Below are 25,000 nucleotides of genomic sequence, written 5' to 3'. Positions count from 1 at the left end.
CCAGGACTTCAGCTTGGGTGAACCAGAAAGGAACGGGAAAGGTCAACAAAGAATTACTAAACATGTTATATATCCCAGTGGAACTCAGATATTACTCTGAATACCACTTCAGTTCAATGAACCGGAAAGGATATACAATATAATTTTGGCGCAATTCATAGTGAATATCAAAGAAAAATAAGTAAACATGTTATATATCCCACATAAGCTCATGAAATTACTAGAGCTGAATGCGATGACTTCAGACTGTGTGAACCAGAAAGAATAGACAAATTGGCCTAGAACAATGAATGTGAAACAAAAAAATTAACATGCATGTTATTACAACTTGAACCTTGATTCCTGAACCATTTCCTCACAAAAGGTAACCTGATTAATCAGATCCGGCGACCTCGTCGCCTCCAGTGTTCAAGTGTTAAAAATTTCACGTTATGAATTTCTTCAACCGCTCCTGCCCACGATCAAGATCATCTTTTATTTAAGTAGTTGGTAGTAGCTTGCTGGGTCGATCACGCTTTTAATTTCATCGCGCTCTGCATCGATTTGAAGTGAATTTAGGGCACTGATAATCCAAGCATACTTTCCAATTTTTCGCGCTCTTCAAATTTCTGCCGGAGGATGGCAGAAATCACTCCAAACGAAGATGCGATGGCCACTCTATTGTCTTGCAGTATCGATGGTCGGTCGAAACTCCCGCCATTTTTCAAGTTCTCGTGAGGAACCAAAGGGCTCCTTGACATACGTTTTCCAAAACTTTCGGCGCCACAAATCTTTCCGTTCAGAAGAAACCATTGCCTTCGATGAGCTATATATAGAGAGGAGTGCATCAATTTAGCCATTCGGGAATTTGGAAGGCATCCATCGGTGCACTCGATTGAGGGAAAGTAAATTTTCCCGCTTTTGCTTACGCAGAAATATTACATGAAATCAAAGACCTGACAAAGCCGATACTGTCCATTATATTAAAATAACCAGGCTTCACTACCTCACAATACAAAACGTTTGTACAAAGTGATGTCAAAGAGGTGTCGAAGTGATGATGTACATAAAGCCGGATAATAAGGAGCTTAAGATCTACGACGACGACGTCGTCGAAAACGCCAGAAAACAATGATATCATTGGTTAAAAGAGCATAAGTAATCGTGCTGCACGTGCGGCACGGATTTTAGCTCATATTTTTGCGGTTCTCTGCGTGACGACGACGTGAAATCACTAAATTTTAGGTTTTGACGACAACGTTAGCATGCAACAGAGAATCTTTCATTCTCTATTTTCAGTCTGAAAGCGCTCGTTCCAATTTATTTTTAGGATACTTCGCCCAGATTGTCCGAAGTGAACGAGATGGAATAATCGCGAAAGACTTTTGCTAGAGCAAAGCTCTATTTTGAGGTGACGTTTTCGTTGACGTCGCCGTCGTAGATCTTAAGCTCCCTAATGACGTCATCCCGTAGCAACCATCCTTTTGTTACTGATCGCGTGAGTGAAAACACTCAATACGAGCTATTCTTTGATTGCACTCACGTGATAAAACGGCCATATTGGTGCCAAAACAATAGACTCACGTGATAAGACGGCCATATTGGTGCCAAAACAATAGAAAAATGTATCTTACGTTTTGCATAACAATTGAGTCAAATTCCAAAAGACTTTTTCGCTATCATTCTTTCCATCAACATGGCCGCCGTGACGTCAACAGCAAACAAAGAATGCTTGGACTATGTCTTTTTCCAAGATGTCGACCTTCTTTACTGAAGATAATTGGAAAAAAAAAGATATTTCATTGGCAAACAGACCATACAGTTTCCAAGGTCACGAGTTAATTTTAAAGAAAACCTTCACTCTTGCAATAACAAAACGCTAATTTAAAAATAATTGAGATTAAGAGAAAACAAAGAATTTTTAATAACTCATTTTCGTTTTCCGTGGGTGCCGCCATTTTAAAATTCTGGCGAGGGAATACTTGTTATCTTCCTTTTTTTTTCCTTTGCAGGGGAGGGGGGTGGAGCTTTAATTTTCGTTCCTCGGTCTCCGCAATGTTCAATTGTGTGGCAATTCTTACGGAATTGCTTTTTTTTTTTCACAAAGATCTCCATTTTTCAAACGATTGTGGCAACCGAAGGGTAAAATGGCACTCATGGAATTTCACGCTGCTTTGTTATCAGGTTGGAGGTTTCCTTGATCAATCACTCGTGCGATCGACAATCTCTTCTCTGCAATCTAACCTTTGTTTATAAGAGAAATCCATTTGTGCTAGTCCTACACCTCAATCGAAGACTTGCTTTCCAGAACTAATTTAAATGACTCTAGAGCTGGTCGGACTTCTTCACTAATAAATCTGGACACCTGACAAGACCAAAAATTACATGGCGTTAGTTCTGTACACTAAGTCAATTCTTGCGATCAAAAACGTTGTCTTAATTGTTGGTTGCTTCCACGATCAAAAATCGCTCAGTCTCGTTTTCTCAACATTTCGAAAGTACTTGCATTGAATGCTCAACAGGTGAAATTTTTTGCAGTAATTTCAAGAGGAACGAAGACTATTTATATTAACTTCACTTTATTCATTAACGGTCCGCCATTACTTCGTGCGGTTCTGACCGATAGGCTTTCAGCGATGTGAATCGAGGAGAAAATGACGTCATTTACTCACTAGCTTAAAATGAAGCCTGTGAATGCGGCTTAATTAGTAATCAGAACGAGAGTTTTTGGCTTTCAGATGGTCAAATTCATGTTCTGCGTACTAACAGCCCTTTTCACGGTTAGTTTTTCTCAATTGATTACTAATTAAGCCGCATTCACACATTGCACTTTTAAGCTATTGAGTAAATGACGTCACTTACTCCTCGATCCAGATCGCAGAAAGCTTATCGATCGGAACCGCACCAAGTGATGGCGGACCGTTAATGAAAAAAGTGGAGTTAAAATAAACAGTCTTCCTCTTAAAATTACTGCACCTCTTGAGCATTAAACGCAAGTACTTTCTAACTGTGAAGAAAAACGAGAAATGTCTTTTTTTCATCGTCGTAGCACTTTAAGGGTAACGTGAAGGTGAACCGAAGTCAAATGTCAGTTCTGTACTTGATGAAAAAACCTTCATTATATAGATCAGTACTGATGAAAAAGTAGGATTTTTTTTTCACTAAAAAACCATTTCTTCACCGCGCGCGGTGAAGATAGTATTTCTTACTCACTATCAGCACAAAGATAAAATTCGTATCCCCGCGTGGCCATGTAACATCCTCTATATATCAAATTAAACAAATTTAAAATGAATATAACTAAAAAACTGGAAAACTAATTACAAACTGACTCGATTTTGCACTTACATAAAATGATCCATTTTCTCCACGGATATAGTGCTTGGCAACACTATTGAAGGGAAGGCGCTTTTCACATTTCAACCAGGTTGACAATCACACATTGTTTGACGCTACTCTGGTCAGACGAAATTTGAATGTAGCTTAAAAAGTTACAATTCAAAGACCCTGTCTTGTGTCTTGGGTGATACAGAGGTATCGCAAGAGTCCTCTAATTTGCAACCAATTTGCTAAAAACGAAAAGGGTGCGCATAATAACAGTTACTGAGATGCAAACAGTTCTGAGGTAAATGGATACAGTTTTGTCACGGATAAGGTAACTTTTTAAGCTACATTCAAATTTACTCTAACCAGAATAGCACAAACTATTTCTGACTATTGAAGGGGTTTGCAAAACCTTTTACCACACAAAACACGATGCAAATTCACTCAAATATCGGCAAATAATTCATGATAGCCCACGTACTGACAGCACAAAGCATTGTTAAAAATTGGTAGCTGTTTGGACGTCACGGCAAATCTTTATTTCCATATATAATGATTTGGCCCAACATGGCGCTTCTGCCAGAAAGAGTGCCGTGAGTTCATGAGTCACGTTTCACCATAAGGGAAACGACCTGATAAGGTCAACGGTTTCAAAGGAAGCCGATTATACAGCATTAGAAAAACACTGAGCATCTTTAAGGCTTCCCAAAACTTTTCAAGGTGGCACCGTTTTGTCTCCATTTAAAGGTTCGCATCGCTGTTGGCTTTCTGCTCATGCGCCAAAAGATCGCAACAGACCAATCTCGTCACCAGAGTCCGCCTTTCTTTTGGTCAGTACTAAGAACATGGGTTCTGGCCACTTCCACAGCAGGAAGTCCGTAAATCACGGACTTCCGGCTCGTCTACGCACGCCCAGAAATTTGAAACAACAGTGGCTATCAACGGTTACAAAAATGGACCTTTAATACGACTGCATCGATGTACGAAAGGAGATCGACTGCATCGTTTCGGTAAAGATCACATCTCAGTTACAGGGAAAACTCCAAAAAAGTACACGGCTACTTTGTAGATTTCTCTCGCGCAAAGAGTTGATCCGGGGCCAGGGAAAAGTAAATCTTCGTGAACCACTGGAGTACAAGGGTATGTATTTTTTCAAAAGAATTTTTGTTTCAAAATGAGGACAGTAGATCTAATTAACATAATACAAAAGAATGCAAAGGTGATCGCCATGTTTGAAAGTGGTTTATTCAAGCCTACAATCCGCGACAAAATGTTTTGCCACATTTTCGGTTAGAAAACACGACACGCTTTTTCCTTCATCAACAAAAACCCCCTCCACGCCCGAGCAATGCTGTATAGCTCAAACTTCTCGGACACAACAACAAACCATTAACATTGATTGGGAAGGGGGGGAGGGGTGGGGGGAAAAGGGTGCGAGACCCCCAGTGTTGGTGGGCTATCTCTGTGAGAATTGTAAACCGCCATGAAATTGATGTGTTATATGCTGACTATTCAGCTGATAGATGCCCCTTGCAATCATAGAACACTTTTATGTGAAAACAGGCAGCCATGTTAAAACCCGAAGCGGAGATATGGTGGCAACGTCCCGAACGAATGGTCTTCAAAATGTCTATACAAACGTCGTCTTTCGTTTCCTTTGAGAAACATGGTGCTTCGTCTACGGCCCTCTTTGAACTAGAATTAGTGCTATGAAACGAGAAAACTATACCATAGCTAAGTCAGATATATCCAGAAATGCATAAACTAGATGAACGCCGTTTTGCAAATAAGCGAAACAAAGTGTCACTTGCTCTTCTCCCCAACTTCAACATCACTCTTGCCTCGAAATACAGAAAACTAACGTCACAAAGTGTCGCCCCCAAATGCTGCTCCTCAAATGAGGATAAACTTCCGCTTTTACCGGCCCTGAACTAAAAATAACGCTAACGTTTACCCTAATATTAACGTTAGAAATAGGTAGCACAAGCTTAGACTTAACGGGATACTTCGTGTTGGAGATCAAAATTGGGCTTGAATCTAATTACTCGCACTTCTGAACATCGTGAACTACAATTAATGGCAAAAGTAGTTGGGATGCTAACGCCAGGATGGGCCTGAAAACCTCTCAGACGTCAGAAACTAAGCATAACCGTCAAAATTCCAATAAAAGCTTCAAAATAGAAGGCAATTTCAATCCCAATTAATGTTGCATGAAACAGAAAAGCAGAAGTCTGTTCACTATTGGCAACATTGTCTTAGGGCAAGGGGGCAATTATTCACACTCAGTAAGAAAACCAACTTCAAAGGGTGAGTGTCCCAAGAGATTTGCCACTGGTTGTAAGTCCCTGAGTGTTAGTCGGTCCAGCCCCCATGACCTCTCACCCTCGGAAAACCAGTGCTCAACCAAAATAGTTAAAAACTCGTCTAAATAGTTAGCTAACGATCTGACTGTAGCATTAAACGAAATTTAGCAAAAGGTCCCGCGCAACTGGATTCATGTGCCTTAGTTTTTGGAGTGTTTTAGTCCTCTACAACAGCAAACAAATGAGTCGTGTAGTAGCACAACGTTACAGTTGTAATAATCAAGCCAAAGAGCATGTGCTTTCGCCATTTCTTTCTCCAGACTTGCACGACTGCTATGTTCAAGTAAGACATTTGCAGCCACAAGGAGAACGTATTAAAAAAAAAATCAATGCTCAAGGCAATTCAGACACGAACAAAGAACTGGGCTGCGAAGTGCAAGTTCGAAGAGGAGTGGTCACTGTACATGAAATTGTAAAGCTGAATGAAGCCAACGGATGCTATCAGTGATGTCGACTCACCCAAAATCATCTGAATACTCATGTCGGCAGCAAAACGCATGCTCCGTGGTGTGGTGTGGTGTGGTCCCAAAATCACATAGTTTAAACTTGTTGTAAATAAGGTATCACAAATAATCGCGAATAACGATGGTCAGTCTTTCCAATAGATCTTGCTCCATCCGCGTAGCTGAGGAGTATAAAAAGACGAAGATTCGACAACTCGGCTTGCATGACGCGAAAAACTATGGCGGACGCAATGCACAGCACAGCAAGCAGCACATGCGCGTCTCCGGGATGAAGAAAATCGATTCTTTGTGCAGCGAGCCGTACGATCACCTTGGTGCAGCCGTGACAAGAGGCAACCCTCCATCAATTATAGCTCTGTACGTCTCTGTAGCCCCGCCATACAAAGGAATCAACAGATACACCAAAACGAAAGTTATCGGGATTCCAAAAGCAAACTGGGCCACCAGCATTGCAGAAACCTCAAGAGTTTTCTTAATTCGTCTACGTCTTCCATTGTGGCTTTGTTGTCCTATTTTTCTGCCGATGAGTATGCTATTCATCACTAAGATGACAACAAAAAGGCCGTTAGGAGGAAATGACATCCAAGACCTCTTGTAAATGTCGTACACTTGCAAGGAAAGCCGGTAACAAGAATCCAAAAAAGCGGCGAGGAGATTAAGAACCAACAGATTGAGCTCTTTGATCAAGGGCCATCCAAACAAGAACAGTACAACAAGGAAACTCCACAACTGAACAACGTATGCTTTAGAGGTAGCAGCTGTCACTATGATCGCCTGGGTACCTCTAGGGAGGGCTGTCCAGTTTGTGGACTGCAATCTGAATGAAGAATGCGTTCTTCATGGCTTTCCAGAGCGACTGCCACCATGTTGTCGGTCGCGATTCCTTCCAAGCCATTTTGCTGTTGTCACCTTCAGGAGGGTCATATTCCTGAAAGACCAAATCAGTCTCACCGCCAAACTTCCTAAAATCCTCTAAAATATCTTGTTGTGGCAGTAATGGAGTTCCCTCGAGAACTCCTTTCCCTTGATACGATTGAATAACTCCAGCAGTAAACGTCTCGCTGATATAAAAAAGCAATCCCTCGATCGAGAATGGAGCTCCAGCCATTTATGTCCTGGATGACACACGGTTACTTTCGATGGAAAGTTCGTTTTCTGACACACATAGCTTCGCCGAAGGAAGTGAAACAGAAATCCACAGCTTACATCGTCACACTTGATAGATGCTTGCAAAAAGTAGCTTCCTTGACTATCGATCTCTCAGATTATTTACATCAATAAGCTGCGTAAGCGAAAACTAATTGTTATTAGTTGGCGTATTCAACAATTACCAAAGCGAGTGCGACAAGCCTGTAAGAATCATACTGCGTTTTGTAAACGAACACTGCTGTGGAATTCAGAAGGTGACTCGATTTCCATCCCCTATGCTGTCAGAAAACATACCTAACATATCTTTTGTCTGGAAAACACAAAGGGGGCATTAACGTCCAAATGTGCTGAGTGGTGTTCTTGCGAATTGTATTCGCTGGAGAAAATTCATTTTATCGTGAAATAGACCGTTTCTTGCTCAATTTAAAGTACATTTGATTGCTGAACTAATTCAGCCTACTGCCACTAAATGATTGGCAGATGACATGTACTTAAAAACAGATTTATTTTGGATTTGCTTTTCTGTTTTAGGAATGACTTCCGTTCCGGCTGTAAAAACATCAGTCACAAACAACTCTTTCTCTGGACTACTCGAATTCCATCAAGGAACCATCAGGGAGGACGGGCGTGACTTAATGTGGCAATGCTCAATTGAACACTGGACCTAAAAGTCATTGTGGTTTTGCTACATCAGCCACCGCTGTATTGTTATGCATGAACTGTGTTTGCTGCAAGAAATAAAAGCCATCAAATGTCGAAGGCTGCATCTTATTCCCTTTTCTCTATTTCTCTTAACAAAAATTGACTCAAGAACAAAGGACAAGATTAAGTTTTGTGATGACTCTGGAATTGCTCCTCAAAAAAAAAAATTATTGTGTGAAATGTTGTGACAGTGTTCTGAATTCACGGAAGCAATATTATTGACTTTCCACTTGACAGATTTCTAGTTACTGGGTTTCCAGTATGGCAAACCCAGTCGGAATCCGAGTTTCATTACCGGGTTCCCGTATGGCAATCCCAGCCGGAAAATGGGTAGATGTCTCCGTTTTATTTATTTTTTATTTATTACTGGGTTGCCAAACCCAGTCGGAATCTCGGTTTCATTTCGTGGGTTTTTTTGTTATTTTCCGTGTCGGGAAAAGTCTTGCCTGTCACTCCCCTGCTAAGTGGTGTCTTTATGCATAGAGCCTTCTGTGCGTATTGTCTTAGGATCGAGAGGGTAGTGGGAAATGCGTAGATTTCTCTGGTGGACACAGTAGAATGATTAACGTAACCGGCAATGGCGTCGAAAGTCATGTAACGCGAATGGCGTTTTAGTGGATTTTTAAGCAAAATATACCCTTACGGAGCTTAAGGAAGGCGCTGAAAAAAAAATCTGGAATCTTAAAAGCGACGAGTAATGGACTTCGACAACAATCTGTCGCCCGTCGAGCCGTAATCAAAGTGAGATGTAGTTCTAATATTGTGCGAGTGTGGTGTTTTGTACAACGCTGAAATCAAATGGAAAATTCTCTAGTAACTTATGGGTTTAACAAAACAGAGACTTGGATCTGTACTCAATTCTGCACAGTCTTCTGCTAACAATTGGAAATTTCACAAATTCCTGTTAGTCAAAAATTATTTGAAAGAAAGCTTGTTGCCCATTTTTTGCTTGATAATTCAAGTAAAGGGTTTTTCAGTGAAGGGTTTGATGCTAAACACTCGAGGGAAATTTATTTACCGTGTTGCGTTTTTGACACGGAGTGTAATTTGACACGATTGAGTTTCTTGTCTTCACGCACGTATTAAATGAAATAGGAAGGGTTTTTTGCCTCTTATAGCACATATGTTGTTTGTTTCAAAAAGCATTTCGCTGGAAAATGGTGGCTTTTATGAATTCATCATGTGTAATATGCGAGCTTAACTGGATAGTTTTTATGGCAATAGTAAAGCATTTTCGTGTCAAAATATAAGGTAAGCGACTCTTTCTGTTGTGTTAACTTAATTAAATATACCATGGCTCGTAAGTTTGCATTTGTCGTCTGCTGTAAACTTGATTTCCACACTCAAAATTACCTCCAGAACCTACTTTTTGCGTAAAATAAGCTTTTAGAATGATTTTCGTTTCTTCTGTGGTGATACTTGACGATTCGGGAACATTTTGTGAAAAAATATTTATAACGGGTCACACGCGCAACTTGCCCGATTATGCATATAACATCCACTTGGCCTTTTGACATCCCATTGAAAAAAACTCGTAAAATATTCGCAGACCGGTCGCTTTCTCTGAAATTTGAAAGGATGATTGCTAACAAATATAGAAAGATTGGCTTAACTGCAGAATACCCCGCCATTTTGAAGCTGCACCTCTGAAAAGGCTGGATACGCGGATACGCAGTCGAAAGTACCACCCCTCCCCAGGTAAACTTTAAACTATATTGAGAAGTGGATACGCGGATACGCAGTGGAAAACATGGATACCCGGATACGTGGATACGCGGACATCACACATGGGAACTGGATACCAACTTCGTGTAACATACTTCAAAATGCTCTGTAGTATATGCATGGATATGTGGATACGCGGATACGCAGTGGAAAATACTTCACGTATTGTTTCAGTGATTAGGCCAAAGTACTCTCGTAGAATTTTAGCTTTTATTTTACGTTTCGGTTAGCTACACTTTTTCACGAGATCGTGTGAAGAAGAAAGCACTCGTTTACTGATTAAGCCTAAGCGCTCGTTTCAGTGATTAGGCCTAAGCACTCTCGTAGAATTTTAGCTTTCATTTTACGCTTCGGTTAACTACACTTTTTCACGAGATCGTGTGAAGAAGAAAGCACTCGTTTACTGATTAAGCCTAAGCGCTCGTTTCAGTGATTAGGCCTAAGCAATCTCGTAGAATTTTAGCCTTTATTTTACGCTTCGGTTAACTACAATTTTTCACGAGATCATGTGAAGAAGAAAGCACTCGTTTACTGATTAAGCCTAAGCGCTCGTTTCAGTGATTAGGCCTAAGCAATCTCGTAAAATTTTAGCTTTCATTTTGCGGTTCGGTTAACTGCACTTTTCACGAGATCGTGTGAAGAAGAAAGCATTCGTTTACTGATTAAGCCTAGTAAACACTCGCTTCAGTGATTAGGCCTAAGCATTCTCGCGAAATTTTGCAGTTTGGTTCTTACAATATACTAAGAAGTTTACTTGGGGAGGAGTGGTATTTTCGACTGCGTATCCGCGTATCCACTTCACAACATACTACTTAGAAGTTTACTTGGGAGGGGTGGTACTTTCGACTGCGTATCCGCGTATCCACTTCACAATATACCTAGAAGTTTACTTGTGGAGGGGTGGTATTTTCGACTGCGTATCCGCTTATCCTCGTATCCACTTCACAATATACTAAGAAGTTTACTTGGGGAGGGGTGGTATTTTCGACTGCGTATCCGCGTATCCACTTCACAATATACCTAGAAGTTTACTTGGGGAGGAGTGGTATTTTCGACTGCGTATCCGCGTATCCGCTTTACAATATACCAAGAAGTTTACTTGGGGAGGAGTGGTATTTTCGACTGTGTATCCGCGTATCCACTTTACAATATACCAAGAAGTTTACTTAGGGCGGAGTGGTATTTTCGACTGCGTATCCGCGTATCTGCGTATCTACTTCACAACATACTACTTAGAAGTTTACTTGGGGAGGGGTGCTACTTTCGACTGCGTATCCGCGTATCCAGCCTTTTCAGAGGTGCAGCTTCAAAATGGCGGTGTATTCTGCAGTTACTCCGAAAGATTTTCACAATAACTAAAAATTCCCGTGTAAAGCATTAGAATTCGACGAAGAGGTAATGCGACTAAATTTGTCGCGTGCGTTGCTATTTTTATGATTTGACTGTTGTGCAAATTTTGACAGATAATATTAAATTATGAAAAAAATATCTAGGTAAAGGTAAAGGTACACCTTTTTTAACGTCGGAAGTTCCTTTACTCTCTAGAAAGTATTCTCTCAGGAAGCCAACGGATAAATCGTTAAAAAATCTTTATTTTTAGCTGTTATTTGAACGTAAAAGATGCAACACTTGACGAGAAATAATATTTTTGCTAATAATATGTATTTTTCCCGGGAATCGGGTTGAAAATGAGTTAACAAATTTGCATACGTGCGTTAAAATGTGATACACGAGGAGAAAGGAATTTTATTTCTCTGACAAATGATTTTGTCATTGTAGTGCAAGATGAAATTTATTTGGGAAGCCAACAATATTCTTTTAACTTCCTGGTTAATCCAATTTTATTGCTGCGACTTGCTAGTGCGAAGATTGTGTACATGAAACTCGCGCTTCTTGCGAATAATGAGTGCCATGAAATTACATAATTTGCGTGACAATATATCCCTTTTTAATACTCTGACCCAAATACATACAGATAGTAACAAACTTCATATTTACTTAACCATTTCTTCTGGTTTTGTGCTTGTCAGCATTGTGATTTGCGGTAATTCGCAAGTCTGTTTTTTTATCTCATAGATGTTTAGATTTTCAATTACACGGCCACTCAACCTCTCGATTGTGTAAATAGTTCACCCTGAAGTCAAAATACATACGTTTCTCAGGAACCCGACAAAGAAGGCTTCCTGGCCCGACAGAAGAAATCTAAATATTCAGTTAAATATTACAACAAAGTTAACTAACGACGGAAGTTTCTTCGCTAAAAAGTACGTTTTTCTACTCTGAAACATTCTTTCCCGTAGTTCATTCAGTTGACACGGGGTGATCACGTGCACCTTTACGGTTGCCTAGCACGTGATCAATTTCTTCCTTTTGACAAAACGTTAGAGACTGCAAAAATGTTCGCTTTTTTAAGATCTTTCAATGAGAATTCGATTCATAGTTATATATAAACACTATGTTATTTTTTTTCTTCATCTGTCTATTGGCTTGCCTTTTTCTGGTGCAAACGCAAAAGCCAAACAATGTTTTGACCTGGCATCAGATTAGACCGTCACATTATGAAGCGGAAACAACACCTGTAGTCCTTTCTTGTATGAGCAATAAACGTTTGCTTAGTCCAACTGCTAGACATGCTGGAAACCGTCCGTCAGAGCAATTTGCAGTTAGTTTTTTGTAGACTATTTATTTAAAGAAGAAACGAGTGAATTTTACTCAAGAGCGTGTTTTGTTATCTTTAAACTGAATTTATTACGAAAGCTTAAAAGACTAAAAGACCTTAAAATGGGACAGGCCATTACAAAATGATCAAACGTGTGAGCCAAAGGGCCTCTGCTGGCGCGACATGTGGGTGACCCCTCAAATGGTCTTAATGACGCCCCACTTGAAAAAATTAACTGGAACGCTGCAGTTCTTTGTGTAACGCGTACCACAGGCAACCCAGTGTAAGCTTTTTGGAGCTTCTCGTTTTATTTTTTTCCGTGTCGGTAAAAGTCTTAACTGTCACTCCCCTGCTAAGTGGTGTCTTTGTGCATAGAGCCTTCTGCGCGTATTTTCTTAGAATCGAGAGGGTAGTGGGAAATGCGTAGATTTCTCTGGTGGACACATTATAACAATTAACTTAACCGGCAATGGCGTCGAAAGTCATGAAACGCGAATGGCGTTTTAGTGGATCTTTGAACAAAATATACCCTTATGAAGCTCAATAATGGCAAATCAATTGGATACTGAACAAGACAGGCGGTGGAATCTTAAAAGCGACGAGTAATGGACTTCGACAACTATCTGTCCAGGGGCACCCAACGTCAATTTTCGGAAAATATCTGTTCGGAAGACGATTTGAGATCTAGAATTTTCGGAACATTTGTTGTAAAATTTCTAACTTGCCTGCCTGTCCTAGGATTTTCGAACATCTAAAAAATGGTATAATTGCCCATTTTTAACGGATTTTTACCCTAAAAAGGTCACCTAGAATTTTCGGGAGCCTTTTTTCTGACTGAAATTTTCGAAAAGATAAGTTTTAATCCCTATAATTTTCGGATCACTAGACTTTCAGCTAGGAAATCCGAACAGATGAAAAATTTCTAGGGGATAAAAATATGCCTATATCTACCGTTTAAATACTAAAATATGTTTAACAATGTTACCTTTAAGTGGTTTTGAACAATATTCTCGTTGGGTGCCCCTGTCTGTCGCCCGTCGAGCCGTCTTTTACCAAGTGTGCTGTTATGCAGAACACTGAAGATTCGCAGGGCAGCGATTATAGTGAATTCTAGACCAGGTGGATTGGATGGAATTTCAAGCGTTAAAATCGCTGAAAAGGTAAGATTATTTTGGTAGCGATGCAATTACGTGTCTTCACCACATGTTCCTTTGATCTCACGTTATTGTGTTTTCCCTCAAAATGTTCGCTTGTTTTCGCTTTCGCTCGAATATAATTACCTTTATTACATGTCCAGTGAATAGTTTTATCCTCTGGGATGAATTTTCCGTCGAAAAATCGGTTATTTGGGTGGTTTTTGGCAAACAGAGCTTAATTATTCGTAATGCGATCGCTTCCGTTGCCGTTAGCAACGGGTCGCAAATTTGACTTTTATCGCATTATCATATTACGCATTGATCGCTAATCCGATTATTCCTAAAAATCTAAAAATATTCGTGTCTCATCAGTTTTCGGTCGAATTTATGTCCAAGAAGGCAGATAAATTGCAGAAAATTTTAGTTTTGCATCCAAAAATTCGTAATCAACGCTAAAATGACCAAATTTTGCCTGGAAAACATATTTTACTGTTATTTTTCTTAAATTTTTTCGTTCAACTTTCGCTTTTATAAAATGTTTCAGTTGTCTGTAAATAAGTTACATGCTGTTGGAAAGCTTATTTTCGTAGCTTTAAATTGATGTATTTTTCCCCCTAACTTTAAATATTTTTTGAGAAAAAAAAAACAGTTTTTGGCGATGGCTGATTTACCGCGGTTTTCTCGCGGTTGGGAAAGTAGGAAAAGAGTTATAAAATAGGCCGGTAGCCAGGTTTTTAACCTCAGAAAAGGATCTGTTTCGTCGTACGAACGTGTGAGGACCTGTGAGCCAAAGGGCCTCTGCTGGTATGACTTCTGGGTGATCTCCCTCACGGAGGGTCTAGTTTCGTCGTTTTTTCCATGTCGGTAAAAGTCTTGCCTGTCACTCCCCTGCTAAGTGGCATCTTTGTGCATAGAGCCTTCTGCTCGTATTTTCTTAGGATGGAGAGGGTAGTGGAAATGCGTAGATTTCTCTGGTGGACATAGTGGAATGATAAACTTAACCTGCAATGGCGTCGAAAGTCATGTAACGCGAATGGCGTTTTAGTGGATCTTTAAGCAAAATATACCCTTACGGAGCTCAATAATGGAAAGTCAGTTCGATAAACTAGGCAGGCGGTGAAAACACATACCTGGAATCGTAAAAGCGACGAGCAGTGGACAATCTATCGCCCGTCGAGCCGAAATCAAAGTGAGCTGATAATTTCCAAAATTTTTATTACGAGTGTAGTTTGGCGAGTAAACATGCCGCGGTAACTTAATCACGGCGCCAGCTGAATTCCGGCCAAGTCACTTTCGATTTTGCGATTTATTTGAACGCAGCAAAAATCTCCCAAAATGTTTTTCGCTGATCGTAACTTTTTATATTCTATATTCACGGTTCAAAATTAATGTTGTTTTCATGTCGTAAATATTTTATTCTCGATCGACCATCCCGGAAACTTCCTTCTGCTCTTTCTAAAAACTGTGTATCAATTGTTATTTACTTTTGCATCAATATTTGTTTTTCATAAAGCAACCTAACAAAATCTGTACCTTGCTGAGTTCGCATTTGTTAGCGTTAATAGTATTTTCGGTCCGACCCTTCTGTCTTGAGGGGTATATTGTTTTGGTCTCTCATCCAGACACTAACCTCGCCGGACAAAAAAACTTCAGAGAACTTTAGTGTAACAAAGCTGTCAGATGCTCAGAGGGCACGCTTAAATTTATGGTGAAAAGAAGTTGTCAGGGAACTTGAAAATTATTAACATGTCAGCCCAGAAGCCAATGTTTCTCGCTTCTCTTTTATTTGTTATTCTTTAGAGACTGGAATGCTGTAGTTCAATACCACACAATTCAGTGCCTTCTGATTTTCTGTAACACGTACCACAGGCAACCCAGTGTATGCTTGACGGAAGCATCTCGTTTTTTACTCGTGGATATATCCACGAGTTTTGGTGAGGCTCTTTATGCAAATGTGTCACTTCTGCGTAACCGGAAGTTCGATCTAATAAGCTAATCAGGATGGATAATCACAACACAGCTTAGAAAGCTGTGACTTTCTGTTCGCGAGGATGTGCGCCTCTGTTGCTGCATGTCGCTTTTATACTTAAGTGTTTGAGCACCTTCCGCTGCATTTAGAAACAAGAAACGGAAGAGTTAAAGAAATGGCTTTCTTCGAAGGTGAAGCAAAATATTCTGAACAATTACAGATTGGTGCAATTAATTGTGCACCGCCTTTCACTGACCAACGCGAAGACTTTAATACATGTAGAAATGGAATCGACAGACACATGATGAGAAGACAGTGCTTGTTCATCCCCTAAGCTCACGGGGGATAAATAAATTCCATGTGGAAGGTGACTTCCATTTGGAGAGTAACATTGAAGCTATCAAAGTATACAATGTTTATCAAAGCTATCACGAAGTTTTGCAAGCTATGAGTCATCAAAGCCACATGAATACAACTTGAACAACATCCGTGACATGAAAAACAGTGAGGCAACCAAGCAATTCATACTTCCAGACACTAGTACTTGTGTGGTGGACCATAATAAAGGACTGTCGAAAGACTCGGTCACTGATTATGTAACGAAAACTGATGAGAAATCCGTACCAATCTCCTACGATAGAGCAAGGGCTGAGGCACGGTACATGCTCTCCGGAACAGAAAACCTTCCAGGATTAATTCCTTACAAGAAAACGTCGAGCTTGTTTCAGAAAGACAAGGTAATTAGAAAGTGTATGGTGCATTATTTAAATAAGGACGTACCGTGCTCGTCTGGGTTGAGAAAGTGTTTATCTCTTGCTTTTGGAAAATATTATATCTCTATACCTAGACCTTAACTCAGACGTAACAATCTTTGAGAGTAGGATATTCTAATCGTCATTTTTATCTTATCATCCGCAGGACTGCTAAACACAAAAAAGACTTGTCATTTCCATTGTGTATTCAAGATCAATCTGCTTCTACGCATTCGACAAAATAGAACCAACAAAATGAGAATTATTGTCTATCAAGAGAAGGGCTATTGATATCAGGAGACATTGAATCGAACCCAGGCCCTGTTGCACATGGAACGAGTACACATACAGCACATTCCTTCTATAGGACTGTTGTAGGCTCGATTAGCTCAAAAAGGATTGAAGTCACTAGAAAGTACCTCAGATGGTTCATGCTTCTTTTCTTCTGTTGCCAACTAGTTATGCAAGGATCCTTCCTATCACATGAATGTGCATGCTGCTGGAGTTGAATCCATCAGAAACAACCGCCAAAAATCAATTGGACCCATTACAGAGCAATTGTGCATTTGTTGTCACAGTAACATACATGGTGTGATGCACTTATTGTGCAAACAGTTTGCAATGTATTATATGTTACTATACGTATAAATGAATCCATTGAGGGGTGGACACCAGTAACTGTTATTAGTCCTATAAGCGGACAACAGGGAACTACTGTGAATATTGGACATCTAGATGGAAGACACTATGTTTCAGCACTTCAGTTAGATTATCATAATGACAGAATTTCAACTTATGAAATCAGCGGTGTTACCAATTTACTTGTAATAATTGATTAATTAACGATGGCCAAAAATGATGTGAGTGTCAGTAATAATTTCTACAAAGCAGTGGCAAAAAAAAGCTTATATGAGAGAATCTATCAAGCGGAAGAGACAAAATCACTTGAAGAGTTCAGGGAAAAGAAAAACAATGCAAAACGCCAAAACAGATCTGAAAATATTGAAGCAGCAAGGGAATAGGAAAAGAAAAGCAATCCAAAACATATCAGAGACCTAAACAGAAAAGCATAAAACCATTTAAGGAAAGCTATGCAGAGCTCAAGGCTAACCAAACTGAAATTTGTCAAGGTCAACACTCTATTGGACATTCCATGTCAAAAGTGATTCAGTCTTTTTCATGATAAGATAACACATGGCCCTGAATATATATGCACTTGCTGTGATCAGTTATGGTTCAAATCATCTGTTGCTAAGTGTAACAGTATCAAATATAGTGAAAAATATTCGCAAGGTTTGTTGGAGGAATGTATAACTGGCACAAAAAGTGTTAATATTACTAAATGGATCTGCTCTACTTGCTAAACCTGATGTCATTAACGATATGACCTGGCAACAAAAAAAACACCTTATTCAAAATTACCCTGTCATCTGTGCAACGAACTTTGAACACATGGTATAGCTCTTTATAGAGGATGTGTTAAAGAGTAATCTTATGCCTATTGGAGAAATGGTATACTTATTTCACAGGGTTGAATTCCAGCAAAGGGGATTACCTCAAATACATGCATTATTTTGGGTATCAAGTTGGGTGCACCAGTGTTACACAATCTAAATGGGCAATACTAACATAATCTAAATTTAGATCAGTGGGTGCAAGCCATCTCAGATGATCATCCGAGTCATCCAACCATGCATGCACCGTATTTAGGTCTAAGCACCCATTTTGAATAGTGCTGATAAACTGTGTTAAATCTAAACGTCCATTCTAAGTAAGCACCCATCTTAAGTCGATTAGCTTTCAATATTGGTAATGGGTCTCTATTTAAATATTATAAAAATTCGCCTTCATTCAGCAGCGTGCCTCGATGGTGTGGTGGTTATCGATGATTCCTTACGCGTGGCTGACGGACTAGGTTCAACCTTTTTGTCATCTATGTCCGTCGATCATCTTAAACAAAACAGTTCCTTTTTTCCCTTTTTTTTTCCTTTCCTGAGTAGAAAATTTCTAAGTATAGGGTAAACTTCATGTAATTGAAGAGAAAGAGGAAACGCATATTTAATGAGTTGCTTGGATGACTCGGATGATCATCTGAGATGGCTTCCACCCACTGATCTAAATTTAGATTATATGGGTATTTCCAATTTAGATTGTGTAACACGGGTGCTAGTTGCATATGAGAGCCCACCGTGCTGTTACACAATTATTCAACTATTAATGCTAATGCATAAAGAGAACTTCAGCCTGCCAATTTTAAACAATCGCGGTAACTTTCATATCCACGAGTAACGACAGTGGCACTTTGATTTTTAGATTGAGTTGACTGATCACGACTATGGGAGTAACAGAGTATGCAAGGCTTCAAAATAACTATTCTTGGAATTAAAACAGTCTCACTAGGTGCGAAAATTGTAAAAGTTTCGTTATTTTTTCATGCAACTGGCACCCGTTCAGGTGCTGAATTCATCATCCACGCACTTGGGCTCGAAGGTCAAATTCACCGTCATTAGAAAGCTCCGACGTCAAAGCGAATTAATGGACGTTTTTATATCATTTATTACACAGCTGGTTAGAAGAATAGAGTTTGGGTATAAACTATGGTTGGCGGAATGGTGCAAAATTCAAGAAATCAAAATTGCTTCCAACATCAACGACCAACCTGCAGTTCATCATTTTCTCTCTGGGTCAACGATAAAATTGGTCCAAATTCAACGGCTAATACCATAACCAACAACAAAGGTTAGTCAACATCAACGACAACGAATCACCTCAAAACCAACATCGAACAGCGATATCAACTTCAATGACAAAATACGCGGTTCAACTATTTGAGGACGAGTGAATGAATAGCTATGGTCCGGGAAGGTTGGAACCACCAACCAAAGTACTGAATGGGACTTGTTCTTTATATATGTGTAACAGACAGTCTTCGATTTGAAAGCGTCAAACTTTACTACAAACGTGTCCTTAAAGTTTCGAACTCTTCCATACAAGTTTGAAAATGCTTCCTCACGATCATGCATTCACATTCCATTCAGGGTTCAAAATAATATCACAGCTCGTACTCCGAATTTGTAGGCTAACCAGATGTCAATAATGAATGAGCATGTACCCTCAATAGTCAACAACATGATTTGTGAAAAATTGAATATCCAAGAAACAATATCAACTTAATTCATGACAACATGGTCATAGAACTGATATTTGGGAATCAATTTAATCATCGGTATCACGAATTTGAAAGAGAGCGATACACATTTTTGTTCATTTTCTGCGGTTTGGATGTATGTACTGCTACGCTAATCAACAAGAATCTGCCAAAAATTCGTTGCCTAGAACGTGATCAAAATCTCCCCAAATTGAAACGAGGAAGCATTTTCTATTTATTTATTTATTTATTTATTTATTTATTCAAGTTTCAGACTTACAATTAAAAAAATTGACATTCAAATCAATCAACCGCTCAATCTGAGGTACGCTTAAAACAGAGTGCCAGACTCCTTAAAGATAAGCCCTCTATTATTATAACATAAATAAATCTATATAATTAATTATGTAATAAATTTATTGTTAAAAGTTACCATGAATGGACCAATGATTAGGTAAAATACAACGTGATTATTCCAGCTTAAATTGTGGCTAACCAAAATCCCCAGGTCTTTCTCAACATCAACACGGTCTATGCTCCCATGGTGGCTGAGAAGACATAATAAGTTCCCCGAACGGAGGTAACGGTACCATAATTAGCGAAAGCGAGGACATAAATACAAGAAATGAAATTAAAATACCAATACGTGTGGAATTACGCTTGATCAAGCCTGAGAGCACTCCTCGGGAAGAATGTGAAGAATCGAACAATTAACTATTGTGACTTTGATGCCTGCGCTTGACATAATTGTTCAATTTAAGGTATAATTATCACACCGCCTCCACACAATGGAGCGTAATATCGTTTTCACTTCAGGAGTGATACGTCGCTTGAATAAGTAAACATTATTGCAAGGAACAGTAAATAATTGTTATAAGCTCAGTCCTGTCATAAGGAACAGCGGAACATTTTGATTTCACAGAAAACTGTAATGGACGAGAACACATTTGTCGGATTCGTTTGTTTAAAGTGTTTGGTTTTAAAGTAGGTTCGCGTGTGTAAACAACATGATTGTGTGGCACAAGATAAGAAAAAATTGACCACTCCCCAGTACCTATCATGCTGATTTCACAAAACGTTTTCTGCACCCGACAAGTCTATTGTTAAACATAAGACGTATCCACCTCGTGGAAGATTTTACAAAGCAAGACTTGAACCGGACAACCTGACCAATGGGTTTTTTTTTTTTTTTTTTGAAAACATGGGTTTTTCTAAAATGGTGCTCTTCTTACGAGTCTTGAAGCCTAATTTATTTATTCACGTTTCTTCCTAACCTATGGTTACCTCGTGGTTCCTACCATAAAGCCCTGGGGCAAACGCGTAATTTCTCTTCAAAGCACTTGACCGTGCCCTACAGTATGTGAGCGGTTTTTTTTACCAGATGCTCCATATTTGCCTCGATTGAGTAAACAAGTTTCATCCAAGAAACGCGCTTTATAAAGTTGCTGCCGAAGACAAACCTCGGCAAGTCATACTAGAGCATCTGGTCTGTAAAGGTGTTTCAACATAATTTACAACTGTATTCAATCAAGAAGATATGTCTCCATCAAGGGTATTTTTTCTGCGTGCATTGTTTGGTGCAATGGTAAGCGGAACTATCGTCGTGCTCTGTATTCTAGCAATGACACAAGATTACCCATTTAGATTGTGTAACACGTGTGCTCGTTGCATATGAGAGCCCACCGTGCTGTTACACAATTATTCAACTATTAATGCTAATGCATAAAGAGAACTTCAGCCTGCCAATTTTAAACAATCGCGGTAACTTTCATATCCACGAGTAACGACAGTGGCACTTTGATTTTTAGATTGAGTTGACTGATCACGACTATGGGAGTAACAGAGTATGCAAGGCTTCAAAATAACTATTCTTGGAATTAAAACAGTCTCACTAGGTGCGAAAATTGTAAAAGTTTCGTTATTTTTTCATGCAACTGGCACCCGTTCAGGTGCTGAATTCATCATCCACGCACTTGGGCTCGAAGGTCAAATTCACCGTCATTAGAAAGCTCCGACGTCAAAGCGAATTAATGGACGTTTTTATATCATTTATTACACAGCTGGTTAGAAGAATAGAGTTTGGGTATAAACTATGGTTGGCGGAATGGTGCAAAATTCAAGAAATCAAAATTGCTTCCAACATCAACGACCAACCTGCAGTTCATCATTTTCTCTCTGGGTCAACGATAAAATTGGTCCAAATTCAACGGCTAATACCATAACCAACAACAAAGGTTAGTCAACATCAACGACAACGAATCACCTCAAAACCAACATCGAACAGCGATATCAACTTCAATGACAAAATACGCGGTTCAACTATTTGAGGACGAGTGAATGAATGGCTATGGTCCGGGAAGGTTGGAACCACCAACCAAAGTACTGAATGGGACTTGTTCTTTATATATGTGTAACAGACAGTCTTCGATTTGAAAGCGTCAAACTTTACTACAAACGTTTCCTTAAAGTTTCGAACTCTTCCATACAAGTTTGAAAATGCTTCCTCACGATCATGCATTCACATTCCATTCAGGGTTCAAAATAATATCACAGCTCGTACTCCGAATTTGTAGGCTAACCAGATGTCAATAATGAATGAGCATGTACCCTCAATAGTCAACAACATGATTTGTGAAAAATTGAATATCCAAGAAACAATATCAACTTAATTCATGACAACATGGTCATAGAACTGATATTTGGGAATCAATTTAATCATCGGTATCACGAATTTGAAAGAGAGCGATACACATTTTTGTTCATTTTCTGCGGTTTGGATGTATGTACTGCTACGCTAATCAACAAGAATCTGCCAAAAATTCGTTGCCTAGAACGTGATCAAAATCTCCCCAAATTGAAACGAGGAAGCATTTTCTATTTATTTATTTATTTACTTATTTATTTATTTATTTATTTATTCAAGTTTCAGACTTACAATTAAAAAAATTGACATTCAAATCAATCAACCGCTCAATCTGAGGTACGCTTAAAACAGAGTGCCAGACTCCTTAAAGATAAGCCCTCTATTATTATAACATAAATAAATCTATATAATTAATTATGTAATAAATTTATTGTTAAAAGTTACCATGAATGGACCAATGATTAGGTAAAATACAACGTGATTATTCCAGCTTAAATTGTGGCTAACCAAAATCCCCAGGTCTTTCTCAACATCAACACGGTCTATGCTCCCATGGTGGCTGAGAAGACATAATAAGTTCCCCGAACGGAGGTAACGGTACCATAATTAGCGAAAGCGAGGACATAAATACAAGAAATGAAATTAAAATACCAATACGTGTGGAATTACGCTTGATCAAGCCTGAGAGCACTCCTCGGGAAGAATGTGAAGAATCGAACAATTAACTATTGTGACTTTGATGCCTGCGCTTGACATAATTGTTCAATTTAAGGTATAATTATCACACCGCCTCCACACAATGGAGCGTAATATCGTTTTCACTTCAGGAGTGATACGTCGCTTGAATAAGTAAACATTATTGCAAGGAACAGTAAATAATTGTTATAAGCTCAGTCCTGTCATAAGGAACAGCGGAACATTTTGATTTCACAGAAAACTGTAATGGACGAGAACACATTTGTCGGATTCGTTTGTTTAAAGTGTTTGGTTTTAAAGTAGGTTCGCATGTGTAAACAACATGATTGTGTGGCACAAGATAAGAAAAAATTGACCACTCCCCAGTACTTAACATTCTGATTTCACAAAACGTTTTCAGCACCCGACAGGTCTATTGTTAAACGTAAGACGTATCCACCTCGTGGAAGATTTTACAAAGCAAGACTTGAACCGGACAACCTGACCAATGGGTTTTTTTTTTTTTTTGAAAACACGGGTTTTTCTAAAGTGGTGCTCTTCTTACGAGTCTTGAAGCCTAATTTATTCACGTTTCTTCCTAACCTATGGTTACCTCGTGGTTCCTACCATAAAGCCCTGGGGCAAACGCGTAATTTCTCTTCAAAAGCACTTGACCGTGCCCTACGGTATATGAGAGGCTTCTCCTGCAGATGCTACCTACATATTTGCCTCGATTGAGTAAACACGTTTCATCCAAGAAACGCGCTTTATAAAGTTGCTGCCGAAGACCAACCGCGGCAAGTCATACTAGAGCATCTGGTCTGTAAAGGTGTTTCAACATAATTTACAACTGTATTCAATCAAGAAGATATGTCTCCATCAAGGGTATTTTTTCTGCGTGCATTGTTTGGTGCAATGGTAAGCGGAACTATCGTCGTGCTCTGTATTCTAGCAATGACACAAGATGCGGCTACAGAAGAACCTGAGGATGGATCTAAAAAGGCTCCCCAGGAACACGATGAGAGAGACTAAGAAGCCAAAACGGTAAGAGATCTTTAACAATGATTAAGTTTAGAAGAAAAGATTGCCTACTTCCAAAACCCCTTGAAAAAGCGTAACGGGAATTCCTAGATTTCGAGAGTTTGTTTTCCCTTCCTTTTTAAATTACGGCCACCTTTTTTTGCTTTTTAGATTACGCTGTTTTATTATAAGAAATACTTGTCCAGGTGCATTGCAAATACACAAACTTAAAAGCTCAGTTTACGAAAATGATTGCTTATGAAAATAAATGCGCTGGTTGATTAGCACATCAAAACCAACCAGACGGAAAAGATGACCATTTATAGTACCGACGACGGATGGGTCTGCAGTATTCACCAATTCAGTGCACTGTAACAAGAAAGCGCTTATAGTTTCCATCGAGCAATTTCTGGGACAGGGTTCTCCCTGCTCGAGCAATAAACCCCCCACCCCAACAGACATTAAGAAAGTGTAATGCACCGTTTCTATTTAGTAAGCGCGTGCAGATGGTTTGCTTATCCACAGCAAGCGAAGTTACAAAATAACCTTCTTCCAGATTCAGAGACATTTAAGCGCTATTTCTGGTGACAGCAACGATTTATTGAATTGAACTTTAACCGAATGAAAGCGTGTTAAGTTGATTGTCATTTGTCGCAGTATTGAACGAGCTTCCCTCAATAATTTTGTCCTTTATGTGATAAACATGTAATCGCAATGTGCCCTCGGTCACATTTCAACGTTTTCCAGCGAAGCGAAACGTACGCGTGGCACATTGCGCTGAGATATACAAATCATACACCCCAAGTCTTACCCTGTATTTCATTTTTTTTGTGGCAGTGACGAAAACGGAGCAGTTTGATGTTTGGAAGACGCATTTAAAGAAGGATTTTGATATACATAATTAGTTGACTGTTTGATACGGATAACATACTAACCTTAAATTTTGTTAACTGCCTATGAAGAAATTATTTAGCCAACGTTAAATTACATTGAGGGTGAACGGCTTAGTTTTAACATACCCCTAGGGGTTTTCTAGGTTACTTAAGATTTTGTAAGTTATGCAAGAGCCATCTCTTTCAACTTTGATTTTATTTGCTTATTCACTTATGTATTTACTCTATGGTATGTTGAAAACGCTCGCTGTATCAATAAACGAGATGCCCGCCCCTGATGCTGTTTATGTTTATTTAAGATTAGTTACAAAATATTTTATAATCGTTTCAGGGTGATTAGAGTATAAGGATATTGCAATTGTGTATAACTTCGTCTCACCGTATTTCTTTCATTTTTT

At 39.2% G+C, this 25,000-nt stretch overlaps 1 protein-coding gene and 1 pseudogene across 2 annotated transcripts in view; both read right to left on the bottom strand.

Annotated features, from left to right (window-relative positions):
* Positions 1 to 25,000, bottom strand: part of LOC138059437 (adenylosuccinate lyase-like) — a 43,473-nt gene that overhangs the window by 2,866 nt on the left and 15,607 nt on the right. The window contains exons 12-13 of one of the 2 annotated variants that reach the window (XM_068905039.1): positions 2,224 to 2,344; positions 1 to 805 (exon numbers count right to left, since the gene is read on the bottom strand). The exon at positions 1 to 805 is cut by the window's left edge and continues 2,866 nt beyond it. In XM_068905039.1, coding sequence (XP_068761140.1) covers positions 2,258 to 2,344 — 87 coding nt within the window. In that variant the 3' untranslated portion in view covers positions 1 to 805; positions 2,224 to 2,257. Of the gene's footprint in view, positions 806 to 939; positions 2,345 to 25,000 lie in introns of those variants that run through there. The other variant, XM_068905040.1, reaches the window with a different exon arrangement.
* LOC138060322 (uncharacterized) lies at positions 5,297 to 7,620 on the bottom strand (annotated as a pseudogene).

This window comes from Montipora capricornis, chromosome 8 (genome assembly GCF_036669925.1).
Source record: "Montipora capricornis isolate CH-2021 chromosome 8, ASM3666992v2, whole genome shotgun sequence".
Lineage (NCBI taxonomy): Eukaryota > Metazoa > Cnidaria > Anthozoa > Scleractinia > Acroporidae > Montipora > Montipora capricornis.
Note: the sequence above shows the minus strand (reverse complement) of the source record. Positions and strands in the feature narration are given on the sequence as shown.